At 42.4% G+C, this 15593-nt stretch overlaps 2 protein-coding genes across 2 annotated transcripts in view; one reads left to right on the forward strand and one right to left on the reverse strand.

Moving 5' to 3' along the window:
• The window catches only part of LOC125249607 (cGMP-dependent 3',5'-cyclic phosphodiesterase), a 167520-nt gene extending 155609 nt beyond the window's left edge, over window positions 1–11911 (reverse strand). Inside the window, 1 exon segment of the mRNA XM_048161925.1 lies at window positions 11668–11911. Within this exon segment, the coding sequence (XP_048017882.1) occupies window positions 11668–11738 (71 nt within the window). The 5' untranslated portion in view covers window positions 11739–11911.
• LOC125249609 lies at window positions 536–5237 on the forward strand. The gene is made up of 2 exons (XM_048161927.1): window positions 536–1871; window positions 5178–5237. The coding sequence occupies exons 1-2, from the start codon at window positions 753–755 to the stop codon at window positions 5178–5180; spliced, it is 1122 nt and encodes a 373-aa protein (XP_048017884.1). The 5' UTR covers window positions 536–752; the 3' UTR covers window positions 5181–5237.
• Window positions 11912–15593: the final 3682 nt, after the last annotated feature.

The raw sequence follows: 15593 nt of genomic DNA on the forward strand, positions 1-15593 counted from the left end.
GAAAGACCCATTAGTTGCTCGGCAACCGCTGAGAGTCAATCATAAAAACCCTCTTTCTGGACCAACTAATGCAGCAACACTCAGTGTGTGTGTGTGTGTGTGTGTGTGTGTGTGTGTGTGTGTGTGTGTGTGTGTGTGTGTGTGTGTGTGTTTGTGTCTCATCCTCACTGGTCATTGATTGGCTAATGACTAAATAAGTGATGATGTCATTATAGTATGAGTGGGTGACATCATTTCACAAACACAGTAATATAAAGGGTAACGTATGGTCAGGAGGTCATTATCACAAAACAAACTCCATTTATAATGCAATGTGGCGAGGGGGGCGTGGTTCAGCGAGGTCTGCAACTGGAGAGAGTGTCGGGAGACGCGTGGTAAGTGAGGGGGTTAAATGTAAATTACAAACACCTGTTTCTCATTCCAGTAATTGGCGCGGAGGCAGGATAAAACACCAGGAGAAGCAGGAGTGTGCGAGAGAGAGAGGGACTGCTGACTGAGACACTGAGCACGACAACAGCACTGGAGAGAAGCCCTATTGTGGATTGTTTATACCGTTCTGGAGTGAAGCCCTGTTGTGGATTGTTTATTTTCGTTGTTGTGCGGTGCACAGACTTTTGTTGGACATTTTTCATTTTACGAAATAAAGCTCAGTCAGCAGTCAAAAGCCGACCCTTTGTCTTCTTCCTTCCCCACGAACTTGAACATTACTACACTGGTGCCGAAACCCGGGAAGGAAGAAGGGAGCCGCCGCCATGCAAACGCCCTCCGCCGTGCCGTTTGCGGACATCATCACATCCCTCGCGGTCTTACACCAAGACCAACATCAAGCCCTGCTGGACCTCCGCTCGGATCAGGAGCGGCGTTTCCAAGCCATCCTTCAGGTCCAGCAGGAAGACCGCGAGAGGTTCCGGAGCTGGATCGACCGGGAGGTTCGTACGGAGACCACCGGACAGCTGGCTGCGCCCACCCATCTTCCCCTCAACAAAATGGGCCCGCTGGATGACCCGGAGGCCTTCCTGGACCTTTTCGAGAAGTCCGCGGAGGTGTCAGGTTGGCCCCGGGATCAGTGGCCCATGCGACTCATCCCACTGCTCTCGGGTGAGTCGCAGGTGGCAGCGCAGCAGCTGCCTGTACAGAACCTCCTGGTCTTCGACGACCTGAAGAGGGCCATACTTCAGCGGGTCGGCCGGACCCCAGAACAGCATCGCCAACGGTTCCGCTCACTGGAGTTAGGCGAGTCCGGTCGGCCCTTCGTGATGGCCCAACAGCTCCGGGACTCCTGCCGCAAATGGCTCCTGGCCGAGGGAGGCGACGTGGAGCAAGTCATCGATCTGGTGGTGCTGGAGCAGTTCATAACTCGGCTGCCCAAAAGAACAGCCGAGTGGGTCCAGTGCCACCGTCCCACGTCGCTGGACTCGGCCATCCACCTCGCGGAGGACCACATGGTGGCGTGCCCAGGGGTCGGCGAACCCCTTCCATCTGCCTCTCTCTCTCCTTCTCTTCCATCCTCCTCTCTCTCTAAGCCTGTCCCTCTCCCCAGGTCTCGTCCGCCCGGCCCTCCTCGTGTCCCGCCCCGGGGGCGGGGCGGGACTGAACAGGGATTCTTTTCCGGACCTCGGGTCCCGCCCAGGGGGGCGGGACCATCTGCTGCCGGGCTGGACCCCACTCCTGCTTCTCCCCTCTCTCCGCGCCAACCATTTAACCCTCTCCCTGCCACGAGAGCGGCGGGCAGGTCTGGGCCGGCCTGTTGGCGTTGCGGGGACCCGGAGCATTTCGTGGACAGGTGTCCGATTATGGAGGTTGGGACGTTGATCCGGGTCCCGGACGTTCCGCAGGCCGCCCCTGGTCAAGCTGGCGGGTACCAAATTCCTGTGAGTATCAAGGGGGGTACCTATCAGGCTTTGGTGGACTCAGGATGTAACCAAACCTCGGTGCATCAAAGCCTGATTTCATCCGGGGCATTGGATACAAGCCGCATGGTTAGGGTTCGGTGTGTGCACGGGGATGTGGTGAAATATCCTATAGTGCCAGTCATTATCCAATTTAGGGGACAAAAGCATAATGTTGAGGTGGCAGTTAACCCGCACCTCCGGCATCCGATAATTTTGGGGACGAATTGGCCTGCGTTTAATAAATTATTGGGTTGTTTGTGCTCGGATGCCTCTTGGAATAAAAATTCGCCGGGTAAGGATGTGCGCGTGCAGGTGGGGGAGACTGACCAGGGACCAATGAGTACTGCCTCAGGGGGACAGAGCGAAATCGGGAGACTAATTCTTTCGGATCGCGATGACTTCCCCCTGGAGCAGTCTCAGGATGAGACGTTAAAACACGCTTTTGAAAAGGTCAGCACTATCGATGGTCAGCCTCTCCAGCCTGGACGCCCACTGAATTATCCGTATTTTGCGATCATAAAGGATAGGTTGTATCGAGTGACCCAAGACACTCAGACAAAGGAGGATACAACTCAGTTATTAGTTCCAAAGAGCCGCAGGGAAATGCTTTTCCACGCGGCTCATTCTAATCCAATGGCTGGTCACTTAGGACAAACGGCAACACTAAATCGCCTCATGACCCGATTCTTTTGGCCGGGCATTCACGAGAACGTGCGCAGGTGGTGTGCGTCTTGTCGTGAATGTCAGTTGGTGAATCCACCGGCCGCTTCAAAAGCGCCTTTGCGCCCCCTCCCATTAATGCAGGTCCCCTTCGAAAGAATTGGTATGGACCTCATCGGGCCATTAGAGCGATCAGCAAGGGGGCATCGCTTTGCATTAGTCATTGTGGATTATGCAACGCGATACCCTGAAGCAGTGGCTCTCCGCAACATTTCCGCTAAGAGTGTTGCGGACGCACTGTTTAGTTTAATCTCCCGAGTGGGGATTCCGAAAGAAATCCTCACTGACCAGGGCACGGCGTTTATGTCACGCACGTTACGCGAACTCTACGAATTGTTGGGCGTTAAATCGATTCGTACCAGCGTCTTTCACCCACAAACGGACGGGCTGGTCGAACGTTTTAACCGCACGCTTAAATCCATGGTTCGTAAGTTCGTTAGGGAAGACGCCAAAAATTGGGATAAGTGGCTAGAACCCCTGTTATTTGCAGTACGAGAAGTCCCGCAAGCCTCCACGGGGTTTTCCCCCTTCGAGCTTCTCTTTGGACGGCAGCCCCGCGGGGTGCTGGATGTCCTAAGAGAGACTTGGGAGGACGGACCGTCTCAGGCTAAAAACGAAATTCAGTTTGTGATGGACTTGAGAGCAAAACTCCACACTCTGGGGCGGCTATCCATGGAGAATTTGTTACAAGCCCAACACAAACAGAGCCAACTGTATGACAGGGGAACTAACTTACGCAAATTTTCACCGGGAGATAAAGTGCTTGTATTGCTCCCTACTTCAAGCTCAAAATTATTGGCAAAGTGGCAAGGACCGTTTGAGGTTACACGGCAAATTGGGGATCTCGATTATGAGGTAATACGGTCGGATAGGAGAGGAGCACGTCAAATTTACCACCTCAACCTCCTTAAAAAATGGAATGAGGCGGAATCAGTGATGCTGGCGACGGTGATTAGCGGGGAGGATGATCTCGGGCCAGAGGCGAATGTCAAAAAACAATCCCTCGCTCTGGCTCCAGGGGGAGATCACCTCTCGCCCTCCCAGCTCACTGATTTATCTAAGTTACAAGCAGAGTTTGCTGACGTGTTTTCTCCCCTACCGGGCCGTACTGACCTCATTCAGCACCACATCGAGACAGAGCCGGGCGTGGTGGTTCGCAGCCGGCCTTATAGGTTGCCGGAACACAAAAAAAAGGTAGTTCAGGCAGAATTAGGGGCAATGCTTGAAATGGGAGTAATAGAAGAGTCCAGCAGTAACTGGGCGAGCCCGATAGTTTTGGTTCCCAAGACGGACGGCTCAGTTCGGTTCTGTGTGGACTATCGCAAGGTGAATGCAGTGTCGAAATTCGACGCGTATCCAATGCCACGGGTGGACGAACTGCTTGACCGGCTCGGTACGGCTCGATTTTATTCGACACTGGACTTAACAAAGGGATATTGGCAGATCCCCTTGTCGCCATTATCCAAAGAAAAGACAGCTTTCACGACGCCGTTTGGATTGCACCAATTTGTTACACTTCCGTTCGGGCTGTTCGGGGCACCGGCTACCTTTCAGCGGCTCATGGATAAAATTTTGCGGCCCCATGGTGCATATGCTGCTGCCTATCTGGATGATATTATTATCTTCAGTAATGACTGGCAGCGGCATATGCAGCATTTGAGGGCCGTCCTGAGATCGCTGAGGGGGGCTGGGCTCACGGCCAACCCGAAGAAGTGTGCAATTGGGCGCGTGGAAGTAAGGTATCTGGGCTTCCACTTGGGGCATGGACAGGTGCGTCCCCAAATTGATAAGACCGCAGCAATTGCGACTTGTCCGCGCCCCAAGACCAAAAAGGAGGTTAGACAGTTCCTCGGGCTGGCGGGATATTATAGAAGGTTTGTACCTAATTATTCGGACCTCACCAGCTCGCTGACTGATCTAACTAAAAAGGATGCACCAGATACGGTCCAGTGGACGGAGCTGTGCCAGCAGGCCTTTACCCAAGTGAAGGCTGCTCTATGTGGCGGGCCACTGCTTCATTCTCCTGACTTTTCTCTCCCCTTTTTGTTGCAGACTGACGCGTCGGACAGGGGGCTGGGTGCTGTCCTGTCCCAGGAGATAGAGGGGAGGAACGGCCGGTGCTGTACATTAGCCGTAAGCTCTCCAAGAGAGAAGCTAAGTACAGCACCGTAGAAAAAGAATGTCTTGCCATTAGGTGGGCCGTCCTCACCCTCCGTTATTATCTCCTGGGACGGGAATTCACCCTCTGTTCGGACCACGCTCCTCTGCAGTGGCTCCACCGCATGAAGGATACCAATGCGCGGATCACCCGTTGGTATCTAGCTTTACAGCCCTTTAAGTTCAAGGTGGTCCACAGGCCGGGTGTTCAGATGGCTGTGGCCGATTTCCTCTCCAGAAATGGGGGGGGGCTGCAGGCCGGATGGCTCCCCGGCCTGAGTCGGGCGGTGGGGGTATGTGGCGAGGGGGGCGTGGTTCAGCGAGGTCTGCAACTGGAGAGAGTGTCGGGAGACGCGTGGTAAGTGAGGGGGTTAAATGTAAATTACAAACACCTGTTTCTCATTCCAGTAATTGGCGCGGAGGCAGGATAAAACACCAGGAGAAGCAGGAGTGTGCGAGAGAGAGAGGGACTGCTGACTGAGACACTGAGCACGACAACAGCACTGGAGAGAAGCCCTATTGTGGATTGTTTATACCGTTCTGGAGTGAAGCCCTGTTGTGGATTGTTTATTTTCGTTGTTGTGCGGTGCACAGACTTTTGTTGGACATTTTTCATTTTACGAAATAAAGCTCAGTCAGCAGTCAAAAGCCGACCCTTTGTCTTCTTCCTTCCCCACGAACTTGAACATTACTACATGCAACTACTTATATTAATGAGTAAATGCCCATGGAATATTGATAGAAACATGAAATTATAACAATGCATGATTATACAGTTCAGAGTCATTCAACGGCCATATAATGACACGACTGACCAATTATAATCAAGTATATAGAGAGGTTTGTGATGTAGAGACTCATCTGGTAAAGAAAGAGCACATTTTATCAAGCAAATGTTTCTAACAGCACATGAATAGATCTGAAACATCCCATATCACCTGTGTGTCCAACTCTATTCTCATATTCGGTCTGACGTGTCGCACTTGTCTCAATGATCCCGTGCGTTTCAGCATGATGGGAGTCTTTTCTCCCACACTAATAATCTCACGTACACTGCCTGAAGCCTTTAACACAAGACAAATCCTCTTCTCCATCTGATGGGCCTTTAAGTGACATTTGGGACATGATTTATAGTATCTTATCCATTTCACATTGACCTGAAGGTCACCTTCTATTGCTCTTCTGTTGAGTTAAATAAATTGGTGTTTCTGGGAGGAATGTGTTTTCTCTGCTCTTTACTCTCGTACTTCACCTTAAGGCGTGACACTACCGGTGAATAGGGTCAAAAATTAACTAATAGACATCAACATACAGTTGATTGGTTACATTAAGAATTGAAAACTTTTTTTGTATTCTAAGTTTCTGAAATGTTTAAATATGCAAATGAGATTTAGACTTAATATCAAATTTAATATGCATGAATTTGCATACATTTGCAGAACATTATTGGATAAAGTCAGGTTCATAATTCTTGTTTGATTTTGTTGACATATTAGAGAAAAAGTTTTTTATAGAAGGGATTTTAGATTTCTCTTTTTATTGCTCCATAAATCAGAAAATAATGTCAACATGGGAAAAAAAAACATTTTCACCATGTTTTAGGAATAAAATGTTATAAAATTCAGACAAATGATGTAATGAATAAACCCCACAGTAAAAATCTTCAGAATACAGATTTGAATAAAACTGTAAGTTTTGGTGTATTTAAGTGCTGCTGAAGTGGAGAAAAAAACTCATTTTGAGAAAATGGCCATTAAAGACATGTATTGAAATTGAAATCTACAGACGCAAACAGAGAACACTTAAAAGTCTATTTTGGATTTTTTCTTTCCACTAGTCTGAAACAACACATTATCAACAGCCAAATAAGCCAAAATCTCAAAACTGACCTGTACATGAAAAAACTAATTTTTGCCTGTAGTGTCTTGCCTTAAATCAAAATAAGCATCACAGGAGCTACTGGTCCAAAAGAAAGAAAGAAATATCTGACCAAAACAGTAAACACACATACTGTATAATCCATCTGTGACCATTTGAAGCAGGAAATAAATTTAAAAAAAGCTGAGCTGTAACAGCTTAATTCAGCCTCAGGGATCAATATATCATCTTCATTCTGTAATAATCTCATGTTGATGTCAAATGCATATATAAATTCTGCCTGATGATTAATGACTGAAATTAGCCAATTAAGAGAAGATCATTAATGCAGACATGCTTCAACAACATGCACCACAGCTCTGCCTGAGGGCATTTACACCAGGTGTGTGTGTGTGTGTGTGTGTGCACCTGACACTGTTACCTTGACAACCTTTGAGTACGTCCCCAAATGTCCTCGAATACAAGTTTTGTCAGACTGACCTCACGTCTGGAGATAATAATGACTCAAAACTAAAGCTAATAAACACACGTCTGCTTGCCATAGCTAATGAGCAAATATAATAGACTTGACTGTTTTTATTAAAAGCTGGATTGACTTCTGATTAACATAAATCTATATACCATAACCATATGAGGAAAAAAAATAATTTCCTTTTAATATTTTAGGTCATCACCAAATTTTGTTCAATCAGAACTTATAGTGATGTTCATTTATATCTCTGAACAGGATTTCTTATTACGTGCTTATATTATGAAGACTAATAAACAAAGAACTTAACACACACAGGAAAATGGTTAAATTAAAACTTTTTAGTGATGCACCAAAATTAATTTTTTTTTTTAGTGAAACTGAAATTAAAGTTTTCATTTTGCCAAAACCAAAAATGAAAATAAAGTTTTTAATAATCACTTGATTATTCAAATTTATTTAATAATCAACACTCGAATAAAAACAGTTGTATACAAACATTTAAATGCAAATTAGGCAATTTTTAATGACATAATTATGCTTCTACACCAATTGAAATATAAATGTTTTAATGATTGCTACAATAAAACTTGTTTTCATGACAGATTTATTCAAACATACAATAATTAAGACGTAAAAATATAACGAATATGTAAGTGCATATATTTATTAAAATGCTCCTCTCTAAAGTTATTTTTCTAGCTAACTATTGAGTTTATGGTCATCGATTGGCTTTTCTGAGGTAAATGTGACATTATTGTTCACAAGTTATTGTTATTGACGTCTTTCCGCGGCTGATTACACGAGAGATGAGCAGTTCACGATCCGTCACCACATTAAAGAGACACAAAAACACATTTATTGATTGAATTTAGAGATAAAACTGACGTAATTTGAAAGTTGAGACTTTGTTTCGTATCAAAATTATCAAAGCCCAAAGATTATTGTGATTATTGAATGGCAGGAGCTACAAATAAGGTTTAGGGAAGTTTCGTTGAAGCATCAACAGAAAACAGCACAAACTGAAAGATCGATACTGAGATTTAAGAATCAAAATCGGCTCATCAGCACGAAGATCTATTCACGCCATTGGAGAAGTGCTAATTACAGTAATCGTCACAGTTTCAATCAATGATTTTGGTCCTCTTACAGCATTTTTCCCATCAGTCAAGGTTTTTGCACAAAAACACCCTCACTCTTTTTATTCTACTGTACCTTTAAGACTTCCATATGTAAATGACTCTGTGATGATCTTTCTGCATGTGAAAAGAGTAACAATGCCCCTGCTAAGTTTGTGAATACTGAATAGGTGTTGATATGTAAATGTGGGCGGTCACAAGCGTCAGTGTCTGCCTCAGACGTGTTGTTGTTCTGTTTCCTACAATGGTACAATTCACGAGCGATGTGCAATGACCTGAGAGCCCGACCGGCACCGAAACACCCTCCTCACACTGGAAGAGCCGGAACACTTTCTCTTTTTCTCGGCTCTAATAACCTCATCTGGTCACCACGGCAACATCAAAATGGACAGACGACATCATCGCAGAGCCGCATTCTGATGCTGTCCGTCACCACAGACGCTCCGTCACGCTTACAGGAATATTCTGGGTTCAGTGTCAGTTCAGCATCATAATGTCATAATGTCGTAATGTCCGTCATCACAGAAAATAATATCACTTTTACACTGATGCACTGCACAAACACAAGCTGTTCAGTCTTCCACACACACACTGGATGATATCGAAATAAAATCAATATCAATATATAAATGTAGATTTTTTTGCTTAGTATTACTCTTGTTTTCATTAAAAAGATCTAGACATTCTTAAATCAAGATACATTTACTTGAGAATCAAAATGACTTATTAAGTCTTGTTTTTTGGAGCAAAACAAACAAACAAAAAAAAAAATCAATAAAATGAAGTGAGTTTGAGCCTAAAACAACAAACATCTGCAAAAAAAGCAAGATTATTCTTCTGACCCCATTGGCAGATATTTGTTCTTGTTTTAAGCACAAATTCACTCCATTTTTCAATGAAAAAAATACTTAATATCGTAAGTCATTTTGCTTCTCAAGTAAATTTGAGAAACATAAAACATGATTTAAGATGTTTAGATATTTGCAAAGACAAAATACTAAGAAAGAATAACATTTTATCGTAGTTTAGTGCAAATCATGCAGGGTTCATTAACCTGTTAGTGTTCCGCTGTACCGCGGTACACACACCTTTCAAAAGCATGTATACTCCACATGGTTCAAGAACAGTTTACTTTGGGTGTGCCTTTGTAGTCAAATTTTACAGGAATGCTACGGGGTAAAATATTAAATACATGCACTCAAATTTTTTACGTTTTTCCCAAATTGTTCAGCCCTAAAAGGAAGGATCGCAAAGCCTCCAGAGTAAAAAGGCATTTTTCATATGTAAGAATTACTCCCCTTAAAAATTCTAGAATGATTAAGAATTTCCAAATATAGCTATTCAAAACATCTGGAGAAAATTCCTGTACTTTTTTTTCATGTCGCAATATACTGAAGGAAAACAAAAGTCAGTTTTCATTTTGAATACTCATAACTTATCCTGTTTAATCTGAAACTGTCCAAAAATATAATAAAAAATATCCAAAAAACAAAACACACACTCATATTGCACACTTTGGTAAATCTGTGTATTGTGGATGAAAGAGAGGCTGTTATCACACAGCTGTCTGGAGAGGGACGCCCTCTCACACACTCTTCAAACTGTGTGTGTGTGTGTGTGTGTGTGTGTGTGTGTGTCTGTGAAGGGGCTCTTTATCAAGTGGAAAGCTGTGGAAATGAGTATGTGTGGGAGGAACAGAGAGAGATCTTTTGTTCATCCATACTTTCAAAACTTTTCCTCTATTATTTTTCATCACGCTCCAGCTAAATCTATAGTAGACCACAAACAGGGAAGATAGATAGATAGATAGATAGATAGATAGATAGATAGATAGATAGATAGATAGATAGATAGATAGATAGATAGATAGATAGATAGATAGATAGATAGATAGATAGATAGATAGATAGATAGATAGATAGATAGATAGATAGAATTAATCGGCAAAACCAATCGATCAGTCATCCTCTATTCCTATAAAGCAAACGCAGTCATGTTCTCCAGGTGTGTCGGTCTCGCTGTACATTTACTGTCATAATAATGTCTTGCTGATGTAAAGCTTTTTTACTGCGTCACTTAAACTTTTATCTTCAGAGAGAGTAAATATAGGTGGAAGCTGACACATTTACATTTCAAGTCAACGTGGAACACTGTTAATTGTACTTCTGTAACGTCGTATTTCTGAGAGAAAGAAAGGATATTAAATGTAGTCATTATACTTGTTTGTTTGTTCTTTATAATAGCGTTCACTGATGAATAATTCACAATAAGACCAGGAGCAGGAGTTAGGAAAGTGTTGACTTCAAACACGCTGACTGATACAAACCTTATCAAATGAAGGAGAGAAAAGCAAAGAGAGCGAGACGGAGGTATAGTTTCAGAAACGTGAGCAGCGCCGCAGACTAAAATAGACTCGGAGAAAGAGACAGATGATTCATTCTCTCTGCTGATACGAGTTTTGTTTGGGGCTTCTGCTGTTTAGAACAGAAACACACCTGCCTCAATAAAAACACACACACACACACACACACACACACAGGTCTATATCAGAGAGCACGTCTCATTGACTTCCATTGGGCCAGTGATCTTGCGTATCTCCTGATCTGACCCTGAATCAATCAACCCTCACAGATCATCAGATTCACAGATAAACTTCATCTGGAACATTTGATTTGAGACTCTTCACACATCAGATGTCCTCACAAGACACTTGTTGTGAAGTTTCACTACACTAGGACATTTGGCCGACACAATGAACTACACACACACACACATAAAAGATCTCAACAACTGAACTGTGCTCAAGCTGCTGAACTCAATATGAACTCAAACGTTGATCTGAGCTGCAGTTCACATCCATTTTACGGGTCAGGGAACCGCTCAAGAACATGTCCAGCTCATATTCATACATGAACTTGTGTCAAGACCATCAGATTTTTACAAGAATCACCAGAGCTGAGATGATCCTTCACTGAACCGACAACGAAATGTTCCCTGAGCCGAAAGAGCAACCAATGAGACATGAACATCTCACAATAAAGCACCATGGTATTACTCTGGTACTTTGGACACTCATAATAATGCCTTCCCAGCAAACGGGGAACGCGCTCAGAACTTCTGGAAAGACCGTTTTCCTAACTTCATGGGAACATCAGCAAAACGTTCTTGTTTGAAGTGACTTTGACCATCATGGTACTGAATATGGTTCGTTCTGTAAGTACCACAGTAGCACCATGGTACTTTGCGCACGGAGTACTAAGTGTGTGAAGCTGCTTGTGATCCGGATGTGATTTCACGAAGATCTGATGCTGAAGACGCACAACAGACGCGACGCGAACGCAACGCGCCGCTCTCATCATAAACCGATCCACTGTCGCGTCGCGTCTCTGATTAGATCGAGTTCGGTACTCACAGTTCGGACGCCGCCGGGTTCTGGTACTGTTGGCTACGGCAGAGCAGCGAGTGTCCGCACGCCTGACCCATCGCGCATCGTGCCGGAGGCGCCGGTACCGGGAGTCACTGATGACAGCGGTGATGAGGAGGATTCCCGCTGCCGGTAGAAGAGAGGAGATGATGCTGATGATGATGAGCTGAGAGAGGAGGACAGATGCGCGCCTGTGTGTCTCTGTGTGTTTCTGACTGTCTCTCTCTTTCTCTCTCTCTGACTGAAGTGGGTTGGGCGCGTTCTGTAATAGATCCGCGCGCGCGCTCGTGTGTGTGTGTGTGTGTGTGTGTGTGTGTGATCGATCTGAAAGGCGTTTCCTTTCTGCGACCCTTTCACTGTATGAACAAACATCATCATCAGCTGCTAAAGTTTCTGTGCACTAATTCACATCATCTTCGTCATATGGAGAGAAAAAAAATCATGCTAAATCTTAATAATGACATAAATGAAAAGTCAAAATTGTGACATACTCTTATTATATGAGATAAAAAAAAAAAGGTTGAAAATATGAGACAAAGTAGAAATTACATTTTAAGTCCTAATTGTGAAAAGCATACTATGTCATAACTGACCAAAAAGTCAAAATCAAGTCAGTTATGAAAAAGTCAAAATTGTGACATACTAATTCATATGTATGAGATGAAAAGTCAAAATTATGAGTGCTAGCTATAATTAAAACATTGTTGAAAATACGAGTCAAAATTAATGACCCTTGCCATGAGTTTGATTGACAGGCGATCTAACCGATCATAACACAGAATCTGCCAAATCAGTCAGAGGAGTTAGTAGATTAACTTCGGTGGACTTGAACTTGACAAATGGTGTGTATTGACGTCTTTCTGCGATTGAAACAACATTCCTTCTGATGTTCATTCATGTTTATTTGATGTTCATGAGCCGCTTGAGCTGAGGCACTACAGCAATCTGTCACGACACATTAAAGAGCCACAAAACGGTTTTTATTGATTGAATTTCTTTAAAAATGTCAAGATTTGAAATTTGAGACTTTGTTTCATATCAAAAGTAACCTGCTCTGTCTTGTCTGTCGACGCGTTGTCAGTGTCCTCTTTGCTCCGCGATGTATTTTTCACTGCGTGAGAACATGAAGTGTGGCGAGAGATCGGCATGGCTTGTCGGACGTAGCAACAGTAACTAAAGGGGGCGGGTCTTTGCGAACGGTCAATTATGACAAAATTCACAATAACAACACAAAGTCATATGAGACGAAAAGTCAAAATTATGATATACTAGTTATAACATAAAAAAAGTTTAAAATATGAGATTAAGTCAAAATGAATGACAAAGTCATAATTATAAATTAAAAGTCAGAATTATGACATAAGTTGAAAGTATGAGATGAAGACAAAATTAACGACATACTATGCATAATTATGGCATACTAGTTATATGACATAAAAGGTTATAAATATGAGATAAAGTGGGGATTAATGACATTCTAAGTACTAATTATTAAAATAAAACCCAAAGTTATGACATACTGTCATAATTATGACCAAAAAGTCTAAATTATGACACACTCAGATGTAGTTAAAAAGTAGAAATTATGGCATACTAAGTCATATTTATGTGATGAAAAGTCTTAATTATGACATATTTGTTATAAGTATAATATAAAAAGTTGAAAATATGAGATTAAGTCAAAACTAATGACAAAGTAATAATTAAAAATTAAATGTCAAAATTATGACACACTAAGTCACTTATGAGTCAAAATTATAAAATGAAAAGTCATAATTATGACACACTAAGTCATTATTTCATAATTGGTCTAGTCATAATTATGACTTACTATTTTGACTTTTTGTCATAATTATGATTAATAAAAGTATGATTTTCTTATGTTGCGGAAATGGGCTTCCATATTCATCTGCTCAGACCTGAGAGGAAAATTACTGTTAAACTGATGATCAAATGATGATGATGATGATGATGATGATGATGATGATGGTTTTCTTCTACGCTATACCAGTCAAAAGTTTGGAAGAATTTACATTTATGCATCAGACAGTTTTATCCAAAGTGACTTAAAGTGCTTATTAATGGTACATGATTATTGGATTATGGATATACATCCGGATCACAAGCAGCTTCACACACTTAGTACTCCGTGCGCAAAGTACCATGGTGCTGCTGTGGTACTTACAGAATGAACCATTTTCAGTACCATGATGGTCAAAGTTACTTATAATGGATTATGATTATGATTTTATGTTCAGCTAGGTTACAAAAGGTTGTTGTCTCGTCTGATGGGCTTTTTATAGTTTGTGGTAAATATTAAAGGAATTGTTCACCCAAAACTGGAAATTAAGATATCGTTTGCTCACCTTCAGTGAAAAACAGAAAGAGTTCATGGAGACCGTATCTGGGGAAAAAACAATAAAACATTTGAAAAGATACTGTATTTCAAGTCTTCTAGTTTATAACAACAAACAAACCCAATGTTGCGCTGTTATTCACTGAAGATCTTCACCCCCAGCTTTAGTCAACCATTAAAACATGAATCTGATTCAGAAAGTAAAATCATGAGGGGTTTATCTTCTCTATAACATTAAAATATCTTCAGTAATAATCAGTGCTGACTGGAACACACACACACACACACACACACACACACGTCTGTCAACTCCTCATGGAGACTCAATCTGTGGCGATTCTGTCGGGACGTCACTGTCAGTCACACAAACACAATCACATGACAGTCGTCAAACACAACTGCACAAACACTGATACACACTCCCGCTCGCACGGCTTGTTTGTACTGCAGCAGAGCATCATGGGAACGGGCGCCGAGGGAAACAGGCCAGAATTCATTCACTGACTTACCAAAAAGACTGTTCCTATTAACCACAATAAAGCTATTAACATCATTTTCGGTTATTGAAATGAAGCTGAAATAACTAAATATAAAACACTTTACAATGAGGTCTAATTATCTGCATGAGATTATAGATTCACAAATGAATAATTTCAATTAATGCTCTTTGAGCTGAAGAGGAACCTTCATGTTTCTAAATTAAAAGGGGAAAAAATAATTTCTCATGATATAATTTCTTCTAGAAGGCAATTTCACAGGACCTGAATGAAGCCTGAAGGACAAACTGATGAAATAAAGGTGAGCAGCATCAGGTCTGAATCCTTCATCGTGTTATCGGACAGTGTTTATCTGCGCTCATGAACAGAATCAAAATGAGTCTGCACGAAACATCTGATCGCATGATTCACACGGGACGCTCGGAGAGAAAACCATCGCCGGAGGACGTTCGCTCGCTCTCATTAACTGATAAACGCTCACACAGCAGCAGAGCTTTCGGTGGACGGCAGCTTTACACTGCAAACAAAATCAACTGAGTCTGTGCTTAAAACAAGGTCAGAAAAACAGACACTTCAGAAGGAAAACAAGGTTATTTTTCTGACCACATTGGCAGATATTTGTTCTTGTTTTAAGACAGTACTCAAGTCTCGATATCTTCAGTCATTTCGCTTCTCCAGTGAATGTATCTTGATTTAAGAATGTTTAAATGTTTGTGCTGGAAATACTGAGGAAGAACATCAGTTTTTGCAGTGTAGAACTAAGATAGCCAATGACAGTGATCATAACTTACCTGGGACAGCCAATCAGGCTGAAGTCCTGTTTTTAACCTGCGCTGTCATTGGTCAGACCAGTGTTTTGATTCATTCTTTAAAAAGCTTCTATTAGGTTAACCCTCCAATTGAGTTGTGGGTCAGTTTGACCCACACTTGATCTGTAAATTGCTTGAAAACACTGGTTAAACTATTTATTTCTTCTTGAAATTTGGAGACTTTATCTTATTTAGGCTCATGAATATGCATGCTAAGTTTCGACACAATAAAGCCTTTTATAAAAGGTTAGG

This window comes from Megalobrama amblycephala, linkage group LG16 (assembly GCF_018812025.1).
Source record: "Megalobrama amblycephala isolate DHTTF-2021 linkage group LG16, ASM1881202v1, whole genome shotgun sequence".
In the NCBI taxonomy this organism is placed as follows: Eukaryota; Metazoa; Chordata; class Actinopteri; order Cypriniformes; family Xenocyprididae; genus Megalobrama; species Megalobrama amblycephala.